Source organism: Sordaria macrospora, chromosome 6 (genome assembly GCF_033870435.1).
Source record: "Sordaria macrospora chromosome 6, complete sequence".
Lineage (NCBI taxonomy): Eukaryota > Fungi > Ascomycota > Sordariomycetes > Sordariales > Sordariaceae > Sordaria > Sordaria macrospora.
The window spans coordinates 984090-1000684 of NC_089376.1; the positions used below are offsets into that span (position 1 = coordinate 984090).

A 16595-nucleotide genomic window follows, 5' to 3' on the forward strand; every position below is an offset into this window, starting at 1 on the left:
CTCGTTGCTGCACTTGTAGCCATGGATGTCAAAGGCGCCTTTGATGCCGTCCTAGTGAATAGGCTGGTCTTAAATTTGCGGGAGCAAGGGTGGCCGGACTGCGTGGTCCGCTGGGTTGAGTCTTTTATGACAGACCGCATGGCCTGCGTTCGATACCCAGGGGTGACCACTCCTATGCGCCATCTCAGATGCGGGCTCACTCAGGGCTCACCTGCATCGCCAATCATCTACCTGCTCTACACAGAACCGGTCCACCGCCTCGGGGAGAGCGAAGCGCAGCATTTTGGATATGCAGACGACTATGCAGTCCTTGTCACTGGCTCCTCGAACGAAGAGGTTGCAGAGAAGGCTCAACGAGAGCTAGACACCATGGTCCGGTGGGGAGTAGACAACGCTGTTGAGTTCTCCCCGGACAAGACCGAAATTCAGTTTTTCTCCAGGAAAAGACAAACTGCGCCTTTCCCAACCATTACGCACGGAGGAGTCGAGGTGGCTGCACAGCCGGCAATGCGTTGGCTGGGGATTTGGCTTCACAGCAAGCTGAACTGGAAGCACCACATTGAGCACAGGCTCGCCTCCGCCAAGCAGGTAGTCCGCCACATACGCGGTCTCAACAGAGTCTACCACGGCGCCCCTCCAGGTTCCATGGTGAAGGCTATGAAGACTGTCGTCCTGCCAAAGGCCCTATTTGGCTCTGAAATCTGGTGGCCAGGCCATAAGAAACACGCCCTTCATCGTAAACAAGGGGAGTTTCCGCTTGTTAGCAATGGACTGGCGGACCTCGTTCATAAAGTCCAGACTGCGGTTAACATTGCCATCCGCGCCAGCTTACCGGTGTGGAGAACGACGCGCCTTGCCATTCTCTACCGCGAAGCTAGCCTGCCTCCCGTCCCCCTTCTTCTAGAAGCGGCCCGGCGGCGGCACGCTGTGCGCCTCCTCACCTTAGATCCTGCCCACCCGCTCGTCCCGCGTCTCTCGGAACCTCGAATGACGCCGCGCGGCCTGCCCCGCCGCCCTACAACTCTACAGACGGCTGCACAGCTCGCCTTGCCTTTCCCGCGGCCTGTTCTACAGCCGCCCGCCTGTAACGGAGACACTCACAAAGATCCAGCGCCCACGTCTAAGGACAGGGCTGCCAAGGATTTCAAAGAATGGCTTCTCCAACTAGATCCCTCGGAGATTGTCGTCTACACCGACGGCTCTATGATAGCTAAGCAGATGGGCCTCCCAGCGGACGCGGAGGACCCCGACGCCGAAGAAAGACCAGAGGACGAGTGCGTAGGCTTTGGCTACATAATCTTCCAAGGACAGACAGAACTCGGCCGCGGATGCGGTCAGTTAGAACAAGCGGAAGTTTTCGATGCGGAGGCGGAAGGGGCGCGGCATGGTCTCAAGGCCGCTGTGGCGCTCTTCCCGGAGGCACAGGCCCGACCACGCATTACGATATGCCTTGATAACACGTCCGTTATTAGAGGACTCCGAGGAACCCCAGCTGCGTCGTCACAAGCGGCTTTCCTCGATTTCCGCGCCATCCGAAAGGGCTATGGCCCCAGTCTGGTGGACGTCCGCTGGGTTCCTGGCCACAAGGGCATCACGGGCAACGAGATTGCTGACGAGCTCGCTAAGGCGGACGCCGAAGGAGGAGAGGTAGTCAATGAAGGCTTGGCTACCCTTGCGCACTCAAGGTGGCTTGCTAAGAGGGAGGCACGTATGGATTTCAAGGCATGGTGGGCCACGATCAAGCCAGAGTCTTACGCAGACTACCGGCTGGGGGGTTCTATCAAGCCTAACGACGAATTAAAAGAGTTGGATAGACGGTCTTTACACCACCTCCTCGCGGCCAGGTCTGGCCACGGTGATTTCAAGGACTACCACGAGCGCTTCGAGCACGAGGACGCCCTGCTAACATGCTATTGTGGCAGCTGGAAGACCCCCCTCCACCCTTTCCACTGCAGGAAGGCATATGCGGTTCCCCTGGCCACAGGCGAAGCGGCTACGCGTGAGAATCTCTCCCTTGCTATTGGAATTTACTGGCAGCGCTTCATCGCTGGGATCCAGACCTCGCACTTCTTTTCATGGACTTGCACGAGAAAGGCCTGGCAACAGACACTCTGGCAACAGCACATTGACGGCGGTGGCGCCGCTGACAACCTTACGGGGTTTTTACGGAGTAAAGGGGTGGAGGTTGGCCATGGCCACGACATTGAGAGGGTTACGGTGGAGTTGGACAGGCTAGTTTACCGTGCAAGGAGACGGGAGGAGGCCTTGCGGGAGGAGGAGAGCGGGAGCGAGAACGGGGAGAAGTGATTTTGTCCTTTCTTATGTCTTTTCCTTTGTTATACAGGTCTCGCCATGTACTGGCGGCTTGCCCATTGGGCGATTAGATTGGGAGTGTTGGGCCGCGTTTACGCTATGGGCAACACATGATTTACACTGGCAATAGGCCTCGGTTTGCCCTCGGATTAATGGTTTTGGTGGGCAGTTAGGGCATTGCTCTTAATTTTGTATGCTAGACTCACCGGTACGGCACGTCTCATGCCCTACGGGAGGCGGAAGTAGACGTTAAGAATAACAACAACAACAACAACAACAACAACAAGGGCCCTTCATTTTGATTCCACATATACTGTTTCTCCTCTGGATTACGCATACCTCCGATTGATACATGTCCATAACCTTCCCGTCTCGGTAACCTCGCCAACAAATCCTTTAACAAGAAAATGTCTTGCATCTGCTACCTAGTGTCTGTGGCTGTGTTCGAAGTTGCGAACATTCATCAAGTGGGACCTATAAACCACCCAATCGAGCGCGCCGTTATGCATGTACCTTTCCCGGACACTCTCCCCCACAGATTTACGCCCATCTTCAAGGACTGAGCCAGCTGTTTATTGGTTATCTAACAAGACCGGGCATATGTTTATGCACGTCACTCCTCATTAGTACTTTTGATAGCCAATGATTCCCATACAACCTTACGTCTAATTCGATGCGAAGCTGAAGCGGTGAAGCCTGGGGTAAAAGGTACGCTCCGTCAGATTCAGAATCCAGAGGCAGGCCTCTTGCATACATAGCAGCGGCATTGGTTTTGCGCAGTTGGGTAACCCCGCTTGCTAACTTTGCAAAAAATCTCAATAACCTCACTTGTGCAGTGGTGCCTGATTCATCAGACGAATGGCATGGAGGACTTTCACCCAGTTCGGCGTTGTGACCTCCCACTTCCACTTCGTTTATAAAAGGACTGCAGTTTCCAACCATTCTTCCGCAATTAAATCTCCAGTGCTCATTAATACCTTTATCTAGCCTCGCAACCATCGCATTGCTGTCAATATGACCTCCTCGGGTGTACCGACTATCGACGACGATAAGACGATGCCATGTCCCCAGGCTGTCGATATAGTCCCTTCTGCAACTGTCCTCAGTCATGAGGATGAGATCCCACCGCTCATCCAAGCTGTCACGATGGGGACTCATGGTACCTGCGAGACCATTTTTATGTCCAAGTCCAGCTTCCCAAAGGACTTGGCGAGTCTCTTACCAATTTCGTCGCTCGCCAGACGCATCTACGGCTGTCAACCATGGTATATCAACCCCTTCCGAATCAACAATGAATCCCCCGCTCCGACTAAATCCAGTGAGACTTCCCCCGACCCGATTGTCAACACTAACACGTATCCTCCTATCAACATCATGATAGGTGAAACTGGATGCTCGGCCAATGAGGCCAACCTAAATGACGGAATAAGAAAGCGCGCGGCTGAGGATGACGGTGATAACGATGGGAGAAGGAAGAAACACAGAGGACAAGTCAACAGTGACCGGAAGTTTGCTTGTCCATTTTACAAGAGGAACCCACACAAATATTCCAAGTGGACTTCCTGTCCGGGACCTGGCTGGGATGAGGTTCACCGGGTTAAGTATGACAACCGAAAAGTTGGACAACGCCTTCTCGCAGAAACTGGACTAACAGCACGCTAGAAGTCATGTATACCGACGTCACTGCCTCATCCAGTGCCCGCGCTGTTGGAGCACACACGAGGACGACGAGTCACTCATCGCCCATCAACAAATCGATCCGCCATGCAAAAAGCAAAAGAACCTGAGCCTCGTCGATTGGGTTTCACCGGAACAAAAGAAGAAACTACAGAGCCGGAAGAAAACGCATGGGAATATGACCGATGAGGAGAAGTGGCGTCACATATACATGATCTTATTCCCGGGTGACGACAAAGACTCAATCCCTCTGCCATGTAAGTGCTCGCTCCTTGCGTGATCGACCAACGGTGCGTCCAGACCACTGACAGTGCTCCCTTGCCAGATTACGAACAATCCGACGGCAGCGGCATTGAGAATTATGCAAGGTTCATTCGGAGAGAAATGCGTCCTATGATTCAGAAAGAGCTTGAGGGCTTGCCTGAAGAGGAATTCCGAAACCGAGACTGCCTGCTGCCGCGGTTGGTGGAAATGCAATGCAACGTGCAATCGAGATTATTCGATGCATATCAACAGTCACCAACATCAGTATACGAACAACAGCCACAATCCACGGAGATGGAATCAAGGGCGAGCGGGATTGAAGCGGGTATAACACCACCAGCGTCAGCCACTCTTACAGCTTTTACGCCACCTCCGGCTGATGGGTTCGCCGATTCGCCCCTGAGCCGCGACTTCGAACCTCAATACTTTGACGTGGACTCCCAAGAGCTTCAAAGGTGGCGGGATGGATGCGTCCCACCTGGCCATACGGTCAATGATGGAGAGTTCGTTTGATAATTAGCAATTCTCTAAGCGGTCATTGCTCAGATTTCTTGAGAAGATTCCGGTTGTAGCAGAAGTCGGCCCGCTGCAACTATACAATCCAACGCGAATAAAACTTACCTCATCATAAACCCAGTAAGGTCGCCTGGAAATTCCCAGCTAGATATGGACTGAAAACATGTCGATGGAATTTGAGTTGGCAATTCGATATTGGGGCTGCCATTTATGCTCTCATTGTTCTAATCCTAAACCATTAGCGCGCAGCTATGCCTGCTTTCCATAGTCCACTTACAGCACACCGAGTCCCAACCTCATCGCCTCGATCCTCATGCTCAATCCCCTCCCTCAGAATAGCAACCTGCTTCTTGATCTCCACCCAAAGCACATATTTGTCCAGATCCTCATCACCCCCATCGTCATCTCCATCATCAATGCCATCCGAATCCTCGAGTGTCAGCATTGGTCAAAACCACTGTTGTTCGAATTTGGAAAAACCATTTTCGTAGCGGTGTCGGAAACCGGATCTTTGGGGTTCAAGTATTGACCAATGATTGTTGCTGCAGGTAAACTGGGACCGAAGGAGCATCTGAAAGGATTTGGAGGGGGGGTTGGCATATCTTCGGTTGATAGGCCACGAGCCCTAAGGGAACCAACTTCAGCGAAGTAGTTTTCTCGAGCCTGCTTGACAGCCAAGTTTGATAATACCGTCCGTAGGAGGAGGATTGGAAACCATAACGCCGCATAACGAACGATGTCCGGGAAAAGCTGAAAAGCTGATCTGGTTACATTCACTTAATACTGCAGGGTTCAAGACGGAAGACATGTACCTCACTTTTCCTTGATGTTTGCTCTTTACTTTCCCTGCAATTAGGGGAGGGGGGCAGATGCCCTGTTATCAGAGCGCAATACCCGCGGTACGGGTATATTGGCACCATCCTATGTCGCAGCCATATAAGCTCGTCTTCCGGTAGCTGAACCTTGGACTTTAAGGAAAGCATTTCTTTGGTAGTATGGACAGCTGTTTTATGCCTTACTGTCAGTGCGATCGCCGCTTGGCGTCGGTTCTATGCGCCTATGGGTCCCAAAGGAAATGAAAAGTAAGGCATCAATGCATTGTCCGCTTAAGGACACTGGTTATCGCAACGGCTTGGTTGTTGACAGCACTGGCAGCCTAGGCTCTACTGCAATTTGCAGGTTCCACTCGGATTTACAGCCCTACCCACGCCATGGCCCCATAAGTGGTGCAAGCTACCAGGCCGCTACTGGTACACTATTGCCAATCCTGTAGATCCGTGACGGAAACCTACGACTCCTGCCCAACCCAGGCAATTGATTTGGCGCGTCGTTTTGCTTTGCATATCTAGTCGACCTCAGGCAGGAATCAGCCCTCTGGACGAGGAAGACGAGGACGAGGAACAGCGGGAGGAGAGGGTTGTCGAAGATATGGCGGACTCCAAATGGTTCACTCGTGGGTGGATACTCCAGGAATTGATCGCCCCGGAAGAGGTAGAGTTCAACGATAGGTATTGGTAGTTTCCGAGGGGACAAGAGAGTCTTGCGACATCAGATATCCGGCATCACGGGGATTGACGTAGAGGTGCTCCTGAACAGTGAACTGTTGTCGACTGTTGCTGTTGGCCGACGGATGTCTTGGGTCTCGGCCTGCGAGACGACGAGGGTGAAAGACGGAGCATATTGTCTCCTCGGCATCTTCGATATCAATATGGCTATCATGTACGGCGAGGGCTTCAACGCTTTTCTCTGACTCCAGGACGAGATTCCCAAGCAGTCGAACAACCTCTCGCTTCTTTGTATGGACCCCGCCGAGCGACATATGAGAAAACTAGTCCAAGACGGCCAAGTGAAGGTAGCCGCCGCAGCAGCCAAGATCACCAAGGGCCTGGGTGATGTCGCCCACTTTGTCCTCTCGACCAAGGGCATGATCAACCTGGCCATCCAGAACATACCACAAGTCGCACTTCCGTGGGCTGGCGTTTGTGTTGGACTGCAGGTGGGAGCTCCAATTGATGACTCGACTGCCTAACGGCCGTTTCCGCTAACCTCATCTAGATCCTCCTAAACCCTGCGAAAGCGACAGAGTCGAACCAAGCCGGCATCACCCATGTCATCTCGAGGATGGACTGATACTGCAGCCTGACTGAACACATCCTGAGGCTGGACAACATCTGTGACAAGGGCAGTATTCTGAGCTTGGAACAGTAGTTCAATTCCGCTAATAAACTACTTTGGTCTCGAAGGCCTTGTTAATCCTCTCAACCTCCAGGAGAAGGCTGGACTTCAAGGCCTTCTTATGCCAAAGGGAAACGGTACGTACTGGGTACGTACCGGTCCTTGTCGCTTGAGGCTCCAAGGTCTCTATCTAGCGATCTGTATACATCTGGGTCTTTTCTGAATGCCTTCATCCATTCTCCTTCTTCCTCCTGGCGCCGGCACTTGCCCGGGCGCCCTGCTTCTGCTCGGTTAGGCGTGATTGCTCCTGTGATGACTGTGATGGCTTTGTGATGATGTTTTGTCACACGGAAACTTGCCCACAGTTCTGGGTTAGATGTTCCGAGGCTTAACAGAACCTCAACACTTTGCATTAGCCTTGACTGCCGATGGCGCTGAGCATCATCCTGAGGTTCCCTTTTCATCACGGGGCGAGAGGGCAACGTTAGGGGCATGGTGAGATATGCACTGTTATACAATGTGGATGAAAGACAGGTCAGCCCGTGCATGCGTACGTGCAGCTCCAGTGACTGCTGGGCCACAATGACGACCGGACAGAGGCCGATGCTAGAGGAAAGAAGGAGAATGGGTGAAAAGCACTCAGGAAGATCCACATGAATACCGCTAGATAGATACCTCGAGGCATTAGGCAATAAGGCTCGGTACGCACCTCAGTACGTACCACACCTCTTTGGCATAAGAAGGCCTTGAAACCCAGCCTTTGGTTGAAGGTTGAAAGGATCAACAAGGCTTTCGAGACCAAAGTAGTTTATCAGCTGAATTGAACTACTGTTCGGTCGGCCTTGGTTTCCTTCTTCTCCCTCTCCTTTTTGAGGTGAGCAGCTTCTAGTAGCATTCCACTTCTCAAGTCGGCCGCGTGGAGTTTGTTGCGGGGTAAGACCATGTCAAGGACCTCTGTAAAGTATCAGGTTAGCTCGAAGTTGCCCTTCAGTCTGGAAGTTGTGTACCAGACAGGGTACCTAATGTACGTAGGGTGATAAACGTACTCTGGTCGGCGATCATATCAGTCTGAAGTTGTTGCAGAGCGCGCAAGAACTTTTGCTGCAGTTCGAGGCGTTCGAGCGCTTTTCCGTGTGGCTTGTTGTGGGAATAGCCAAGCTTTCCCATGATGACGCTGTCCAGATGCTCGAGAATCTCTCTGGTCGCGTTCCAGACTGACAGGACTTTTGTGCCAGTGTAGTAGGCTTTGTTGAACCATTTGATCGCTTTGTCGTAGATTTCCTCGTCGGTAGGAGTATGAGACTTTCCGCGCTTGGCGTGAATCAACTCATCCACTAGATAGGCAGAGTATGCGTTAGATATTTGTAAATAAGAAGAAGATTGCCCCGGCTCGGGGATTGGAACTCACTGATGATGTCGACTGGGACGATCGCCATGAAGCCGCGGACGCGTGTCGACGGAAGGTGGAGGATGATCTCTGGGGTTTGGGTCAGTATGTATAGGCCAAGAGGTAGAAGGCCCAGGAGAGGAAGATACTGGATACTCACTCTTCACCTTGACGGTAGTCTCTCCTTCAGTAGCCGGCACACTCGGAGTGTCGTTTTCGGCCGGCATGGCAATGGATTGGGAAACAGGCTTGGGTAGGGGGAGGGTCGAGTCTACAACGACCGCGGCATTGCTCTCCGCGCCGGCGATCTTCGCGTCGTCGACAGCATTTTGCTCGAGCTTCTGGGTCTGCGCTATCGCGACCACGGCACTCCGTTTGGTGGACTTCTTTGCCATTGTGAGGATAACGAGTGTCGATGATACGTGAGTTTGTGCTTGGGTCGGGTGCTGAATCGGCAATTGAGATGTCTGGAAAAAGGTGGTGGGAGGTGCTGGTAAGATGGGCTGCGATGTTGCGGTCTTGAGCGACGGGTTTTAAAGCGAGCCTGAAGAAGGGGGAGGGGACAAGAGTGAATCGTTAAGGTTCTATACAGGGTGTTCGGTGAATCACCTAAGAGTCAGCAAACATGGAAGGCATACTCACCACCAAGGTTCGATATGTCATGAACACCCTGCGTGTTTGACGACAGTGAAGGGTGAACAGCCTGCTTGTAACCATTCATGACTGCTGGAGTCTGAGGTTCTCTCCAGGTTCGCTTCCACAGTTGCATGTCGCTTGTTGAGTATATGACGGCGCCGTCGACACACCTCGCTCTTCCACTCTTCTACAACTCGACATCATCCAGCAGGTAATAATCTCCACGCTCACCCACGTTCTCTCATTGCCCTGAACACCAAGAAAATATCACCGACTCCAGTAGTCCAGCCTCAACCAAGAACGCAATCATGGTTCGCACCAAGATGTCAAGTAAACCCCCTCCTTACTGGAAGAACGAGTCCCCAGCTGCGAAGAAGCGTCAGCAGAGGAAGAAGGGTCGACAGTCGAAGGTCGTCGAGGAAGAGGTCGAGCAAGAGGACGAGAGCTGGCTCATCCTCCCTGAGCCGGTGGCATACCAAGCGGACTCGGACGCTGTCATGCAAACAGAACGTAAGCAAGAACCCATGTACACTCCTTCCTGTTGCTCATAAACTGATCCTGATGTAATCTCTAGTCATCATTCCCGCTCTTGAGCCTGACACCCCATTGCACGCGGCTATGGAGAAGATCCCTGTTGGCGAAATCAGTAAGTTATTCATGTCCTGAGTTCAATCCATCACTCTGTGTCGTGTCCTTCCTCTGTGTCGTGTCCTTCCTCTATGTCGTATCCTTCCTATTTGTGAGCCTCAATTGCTAACCTTCCACTCACGCAACATTTCAGGACATGTACCATCACGGCACTCCCCCCACGAACCAAGAGGTGGTCGCCCAGGCGGAATTCTTCGTAGTATCAACTTGGAAGGCTGGTGCTATCGATGAAATCCACGACGCAGCCGAAGTCGTCCTGGACCACTTGGCAGTTACAATCATGGGCGATCTCCCCGTTGGCCAGCAGTATGAGTTCTTGATGAAGCAATTCAAATTCATGGCCGCCATGATTGATGCTTTATTGGGTCCTAAGAAACCTGGTAAGTTGTCCATCCAGTATCCCCATCCCAAGCACACGGTGCCAGGAGCCGCCTCAATGGTGCCCCAGTCTCGCTTGTACAGTCGTGCTGACTCTTCTTTCCTGCATCTAGTTGCCGAGAAGCCTGCCCCCGCGAAGCCAGCTGCGAAGCGTGTGCGAGAACTCCGAGAGCCGCGAGAGGGTGCTCGCAGGAGTAAGCGCATTCGCCTCGCAACAGCCACCGAGGATGCTGAGATTACCGCCAGACTGTCACCCCTATGCCAGCCCTGAGAGAGCAGTTTCAAGTAGTGGGACTTGTATGGAAACAAGCTATAAGGATCAAGGAGCTCTAGATCGAACTTCCTGCCTTTTTGCAGCGACAACGTCGAGATAATCAGATGAGATGGGCTGCTGATATGTTTAGGAGGACGAAAGAAAAGTCTGTCATCGTGGGCAGGACAAGGGGAATGAGATGAAGGGCGGAGTGACGGAAGAATACGTCGTAATAGGAGAAGGAGTCTACCTATGATACCTGGTTAACCGACTATACTCGGTCATTTTGTAGCAATATGGTGCTCACTTCTGACGTGCTGATATTCTGAGTGATGACCGAAAATGTGACCGTTTGTTGGATCGTCAGTATTTCGACCCGGCGTTCTCGACCGTCTTACCTTACAAACAAGACTCAGGCCACCCACAAAGAATAGTGCAATATGTTCGTATTTTCCGTCCCTTGAGGTTCAGACGTTGTCCTCTCCGGTACGGACCAAATGGGATATTCATGAGACAAAAGAAATTCTTTCACTAGGTCACATTAGGTACATGTTCGAGGGTAATTTCAGCGTAGAAGGTATGCAATTGACGTAGCGCATTCTATCCACCTATATTGTACAGAAGTAACAAAACTATTCATGCGCGGTATGAAGCACGCTTGTTTTAGTGGAAGAGTGTCAGCAAGGCTCTTCAAATGATGGGTAAGTTTACACCGTACCGCGGAACAGCTTACAATGGTGATTCATTTTGCCAGTTCCTTGAGAAGGACTTGCTGCAGCTTGAGTTTCAAGACCTCCGACGCCAGGCCAAAGCGGTCAGCGGGATTCTGCCGCTGAAGATCATTGATCCTCTCCATGACATCGTTGCTTAGCGTCGTCGCCGCTTTCTTCACGGCTTGTGCTGTCTCGTTCTCGTGGGCCATAGCCAGGAACTTGCGAGCCTCCGCCGATATCATTTCTGGGGTTGGTGACTGAAGCCGCTCCAAACCCTCGGCAAACATGCGATCGACTGTTATGGGAGAGGTTAGCAGGAGTTTCACGGTGAATAAGGGGTAGGGTGAGTGAAGCAGGAAGATGTTTGAAGGAATGAGAGCGTACCGATCTCAGCAACCGGGACCAGCTGAAGTGCAGCCTTGACACGCGCTTTGGACTGATCAGCAGCGGGCATCGCAATATCCTGGCTTCCTTGGGCAGCGTTGTTTAGGGCGGCTTGCTGTGGTAAATTTCCGCCGGTGACAGGCTGCGATAGCTTTTGCTTTCCGTCCTTCTTCGGCTTAGTTACGGTGGCTCTACCAGTAGCCGGGGTGGTGACCGGAGCAGATACCGGAGTGGGTGCCAAAGTATCCCTAGATACAGAAGCCTTAACCGAAGCAGAGGATGCCGCAGATGCGGGAGCAGATGGCGGAGCGGTAGCTTGAGGATTTGGCTGAGCTGTAACGTGGGCATGGGCCGGAGCTGCTGCCGGAGAATATGACCGGGCGTAGCCAGTGGGACCATATGCCTGGTTGTGGTCAGCCGAACCATATGCCTGATTGTAGCCAGACGGAGCATATCCTTGGTTGTAGTCAGACGGAGGATATGCTTGAGCGTAGCCACTAGAAACATAAGCCGGACCGTAAGCCGGAGCATAGGGTGGCACCCGGGCGGCCGTGTAGGCATTGTCAAAATGCGCCGGAACACTGCCCGGAGCGTATGCTGGAGCAGTGACCCGATCGTGTGTTAGGCGGCCTGTCGGAGCGTAAGACGGAGCAGTTACTGGAAAATAAACAGGAGGGGTTGCTGGATTGTATACCGGAGCAACTGACGAGGCATATCCTGGAGTGCTGCGGGATGCCGTACCAATAGCAGGAGGATTGGCTGAGGTAATGGCGGCTTGGGAGGTCGTGGGCTGCGAGATACGGGCGCTGGGCTGTCGAGTGACAGGCTCCACAGTCTTCTGGGGCTTCTCTGGAACAACGGGCGCTTGGACTTTCTGTGGGACAATCTCATTCTTGACGGGCTCAAATAATGCTGGGTCCAACAATCCCACCATCTCTTCATGTTCCTCCTCATCACCGGTCATGTCAATAACAATAGGCAAAGCGGCAGCGGTAGGACCACGAGTCAGCCGGGCAGTTTCAGGAGTAGGTCTTCGAGCGTTGGCCAGAGCGGGGACGGGAGTGGTGGCCGGAATAGTAGCCGGAGCAGATGCTGAAGTCGTGACTGTAGGAGTGTCCGGGGTGGTGGTCGTGGCGGCTGTGGTGTCGGGGCTGGGAGAGTTGGTGGTAGTGTTGGCGGTAGCCCTTGCGGTAGCCCTGGTGATCCTCTTCCTTATGGGAGCGGCGGGGGTTTTCGGGGCTGCTTTCTTAGCAGGTCTCTTGGGAGCGTTGGGAATAGCGCTGGCGGAAGCGGCGGTCGAATTATTGGCCGGAGTGTCGGCAGGAACAGGGTCGTCCTCTGGAATATGCTCGCCTATTTCTCTGCGACGCTCCAGCTCCTGTTGACGTCCCAGCTCTTGAATTCTCTGACGCTCTTCGCGACGCTGGCGCCGGTTCTGGAGCTGACTCCAGTCGGTAATTTCTTCACCGATGCGCTCCTTGACGTACTTTACACCACCCATCTTGGTTAGTTGTGCTTGTTATATGCGCCTAGGTAATCTGCTGATGGTTGCGTAATTCGGGATCAGCGACTTCGGTATGCGATGCCGGGAAATCCTTTTGGGAAGAGGTGCAAGTTTTTGGTGGTGCGATCCAAGAAGGAAGGAAATGCAGCATAGGATGGGGTGGGACTACCCTATCCGCCTAGTCTCCGAGTGAATGTTTAATCGTCGGCAACTGCCCGGGCCGGCAACACTCGCGGACACTCTCAATTAGGAAACCCTTCGGGAGTTCTACATCCACTCTTGAGTCAAACCTTCTTCGCTGGAGATAACCAGAGTACTTACACACCCTCTGAGGATAGAACGACTGACTGGTATCAACGGTTACGGATCAAAGTTCCAATCAGGTTCGCCCTATCACCATATTAGTTGACGAAGGTCTGTAACAGAAGGGGGCCCAGCCCTCACAGATACTCACTCAGTGGGGTAGTTTATCCAAGGCCGTTCCGGCAGTCTTAGGTGTTATGTTTATAGTCATTGGACCAGCTCGGTCACCTCACGTAATGGCAAAAAACATATGGAAACAGAAACATCGACGACAACGATAGTGACAAGAGTTTGTGCTGAGAGAGGTAGGAAAACCGCAGGCGCTATCTGAGTTTCCAACACAGGAACATCACAACGGCCATCACAACAGCAGAAAACACGGGAGTACCAAGCCACTAAGCATGCCAGGGGTGTCAATTAGTATTCAATTCCCTGCATTAAGTATCTTCTGCTTCATTCCATGCTGTGTCAACACTTGCAACCGGCCAAATCAACCTCCCAGCCAAACTTCTTGCTCCTTCAAATTCTGTTTGTTTTTGACTGCATTGCTCAAGCCAAATCACAGCCACTTGACTCTTCCTCAATGGCTGGGACGTACGTATATCCGCTTGGAGTACTTGTCTGGCTAGTTCTTTTTATCGATGATCGCCGGTCCGCGTCCTTCCTGCCGGCTGCAGTTGTTGAAGTCAGTGAATGTGCGGAAACAGCCTGATGAGACATGGGGCTGGGTAGTAATGCGAGGCACACCTAGCCCAGGGACAGGACCCGGAGTAATGGAGGACCCAAGATCACTCCCAGTCCTCACGCCATTCTGGACTACTGGCTCTTCTCTCCCTGTTGAAGATAGTGATTCTGACTCCTACGCGGCTTGACATCCTTGACGCGAGCCATATCTAGTGTTGACGATTGATATTCGGCGCTGGTGCTTGTGCGAAGTGTTTTCGATACTGCGTAATCAAGAAAGAGAAGCGCACGCTGTGTGCTACTGCAAACTTTGCTTGAGTCAGGCAGATGATGCTGTTGCTGGGTCCAAGGAGGCAGAAATAAGTTGAGGAGCTGCGGGGAATACGGTGGATTGTACAGAACACTTGTCTGGAAACGCTCATGAAGAAAAAACTAAACAACAGGGCAAGAAGCAATGTAACCATCCACGGTGAACAGGTAAACAAAAAGTACTACTCTCAACTGACTCCTAGAGACTAGAGTCACTTGCGCTAGCTAGTGACCACTCCATCTGACTCGACATCCTACATGGTTACATGCATACCCTCCCTCCTCCCGTACTCGATTGTGCCGCTCTAACATATAGGAAGATTTCTTTCTTCCACACCAGGCCATCAATGCTTCCCCTTGGCCATATGTCTGCTCATGAATTGGTAAAAAACATGTCCAGTCCCAAAAAGAGTTCCGGTTTTGGACGCTGGCTTCAGCAAGGATCGGATAGAAGGAAGGAAAACAAGATGGCGTACGTTTCGCGCAACATATCAGGCCGGCTGCGGTCGACAGGTATAGATCGGATCGTGATTCTGGGCGCCGCCGCGAAGTAATGACTAGAGCCCGTTGGGAAGCCAAAGGGTGGCTTTGTTAGTTATACTGAATGCGTATCCTACTTCTAAAACATGAGGTCAGCAACGCTCCTTCGTTTCAAAAGACCCTTAAAGTCTTCGTGAAAACAGCCGCGGAAACATACCGGCACGGTGAGTCGTCATGGCCTTCACGAACTGGGTCTTGGCCTTCAGTGCTTCGTATACTTTGTATGTCGGTGTCGTGCGCTCGAGGATTGGTTCGAAATAATCGACGAGTACTTTGGCGGTGAACTGGATGAGCGATGCCGGATACTCCTGGCACGCGTCGACGAAGAAGTATGTCGCTTCGTTTTCGATATCTTCCTTTGTCGGGATCTCGCCGTTGTTTTCGACAACCATCTCTTCCACTATTGGCATCATCTTGTTAGCGGAGGCCTAGCATGGGACGGTGGCAAAACAGAGCTCTGGAGGAGGGCCCAGGTGGGAGGAGACATACTGAGTTGTTCGACTGGAATGAACAGCATCGCATGGCAAACATGAGGGTCCGGCAAGCGAACGGTAAGCCCTGGAGTACATTCGGTGTCAGCAGGATGTTCTGGAACAGGATAGTGTTTGTAGAATCAGAAGATAATCTGTTTCTCAGGGGAAAGGCGCATACTCTTTGGTTTCTTGCCCTGCCCATTCCCTAAAGGTAGATTCTCGCTACCAACGGCAGAGCCAGTCAATGCAACGGTGTTCTCGGGCATTGGCTCTGCGTTGGTAATATCTTGAAACACCTGGGACTGCTCGCTATGAGTAGCGGTGTTTGCGGCGCTACGAACCCGGGCAAGGCGTTCTTCATCTTGGTCTTTTCGGAGTTGGAAAAGCCGGCGACTGGCGTGTACCACGTTGTCGGGGAAGCCCACGGGGAAGCGGGCTGAGACGTCTCGAGCCCCGCTGGGCTTCTCTCTTATGCTCGCAGAGTTCGCCATTGGACGTGAAGGCTGTTGCGGTGCTCGTGTGTGTGTACTTTCGACGCGCGTAATGGTAGGAAGGAGAGACAGTGCGGAGGCGGTCTACTTCTCGGTCATCGTGAGAGCCGGTAGTGGAAATGATGATGAAGAATGGACGAGGAATAATTAGAGCAGACTGTCAGGTGGAGGACCTGGCGGGATGGCACAAGACGAAGAAACGCAAGGCAGGAAGGAACGACCGGCTCCAGTCTGGTGACCCCGGCACCTTCCTTCACCCAAACTTCGCTTGCGTCTCCGCACCGAGTACACTGCACTCTCCTTCCATACGGGTTAAGAGCCGACCACGTCCGTGGAATGCTTGCAGTTGATTTTTGGGTTTCATCTGAACCAAGGGAATTGCGGGGATGACAGCCAGTGGAAGACCATCTTGGCGGATTGAAGTACAACGCTCAAACCACATTTAAGCCACGCCAAAAAGGAAGAAGAGAAGCAATTAGCTAGACAGCTTCGTTAAGGAAGATTCGATGTGTGCAGTTGTTGATATATACCGCGCCAAGTGGCACAAAATTGTCATGAACTGGAATTCTGCTCAGGAGAACTTGCGGGCCCATGGCAAGATGAGTACGGCCTCCATCGTCTGGTTATCTCATATGGATATAGCAGTGAATTCTTTCTTCTCCCGTTTGTCTTGCCTGTCATGTGGGTACCGGTTAGCATCTGGACTAGCAGCTCATCCGACAACACGCCCAGAAAACGGGAAGGTTTTTGCACGCACCTGGAGTTGACAGTGAATGGGGTCTGTCACTTCACTTGACTGTCCGGTCTTGTAGATACTGACCGTCGTCTTTATAACCACCATTCCATTCTTTCTCGTCCCCAAAAACGTTCATTCCACTTGCAACCTCTCGTAACCACGTCATACCTGGCTTGCACCAACAACTTTCCAAACACAATCCCTTACATCA

At 52.3% G+C, this 16595-nt stretch overlaps 5 protein-coding genes across 5 annotated transcripts; 2 read left to right on the plus strand and 3 right to left on the minus strand.

The window, feature by feature from the left end:
- Nucleotides 1–947: 947 nt before the first annotated feature.
- On the plus strand, nt 948–2307 carry SMAC4_13931 (uncharacterized protein; the record flags this gene model as incomplete). Its single annotated transcript, XM_066091700.1, has 1 exon — nt 948–2307. Exon 1 carries the CDS (start codon nt 988–990, stop codon nt 2305–2307), a length of 1320 nt encoding a protein of 439 aa, XP_065947422.1. The 5' UTR covers nt 948–987.
- A 5449-nt stretch (nt 2308–7756) lies between these two features.
- Nucleotides 7757–8727, minus strand: SMAC4_07484 (uncharacterized protein; the record flags this gene model as incomplete). Its single annotated transcript, XM_003345449.1, has 4 exons — nt 7757–7899; nt 7992–8279; nt 8354–8422; nt 8493–8727. 4 exons carry the CDS (start codon nt 8725–8727, stop codon nt 7757–7759), a joined length of 735 nt encoding a protein of 244 aa, XP_003345497.1.
- A 549-nt stretch (nt 8728–9276) lies between these two features.
- On the plus strand, nt 9277–10265 carry SMAC4_07485 (uncharacterized protein; the record flags this gene model as incomplete). Its single annotated transcript, XM_003345450.1, has 4 exons — nt 9277–9478; nt 9543–9614; nt 9787–9996; nt 10108–10265. 4 exons carry the CDS (start codon nt 9277–9279, stop codon nt 10263–10265), a joined length of 642 nt encoding a protein of 213 aa, XP_003345498.1.
- A 724-nt stretch (nt 10266–10989) lies between these two features.
- Nucleotides 10990–13786, minus strand: SMAC4_07486 (uncharacterized protein; the record flags this gene model as incomplete). The annotated part of the gene is made up of 4 exons (XM_003345451.2): nt 12086–13786; nt 11768–11974; nt 11345–11677; nt 10990–11255 (listed from the first exon to the last, which is right to left on the minus strand). The coding sequence occupies exons 1-4, from the start codon at nt 12843–12845 to the stop codon at nt 10990–10992; spliced, it is 1566 nt and encodes a 521-aa protein (XP_003345499.1). The 5' UTR covers nt 12846–13786.
- Nucleotides 13787–14806: 1020 nt separating this feature from the next.
- SMAC4_07487 (uncharacterized protein) lies at nt 14807–15648 on the minus strand (the record flags this gene model as incomplete). The annotated part of the gene is made up of 3 exons (XM_003345452.1): nt 14807–15084; nt 15174–15242; nt 15336–15648. The coding sequence occupies 3 exons, from the start codon at nt 15646–15648 to the stop codon at nt 14807–14809; spliced, it is 660 nt and encodes a 219-aa protein (XP_003345500.1).
- Between the last annotated feature and the right edge of the window lie 947 nt (nt 15649–16595).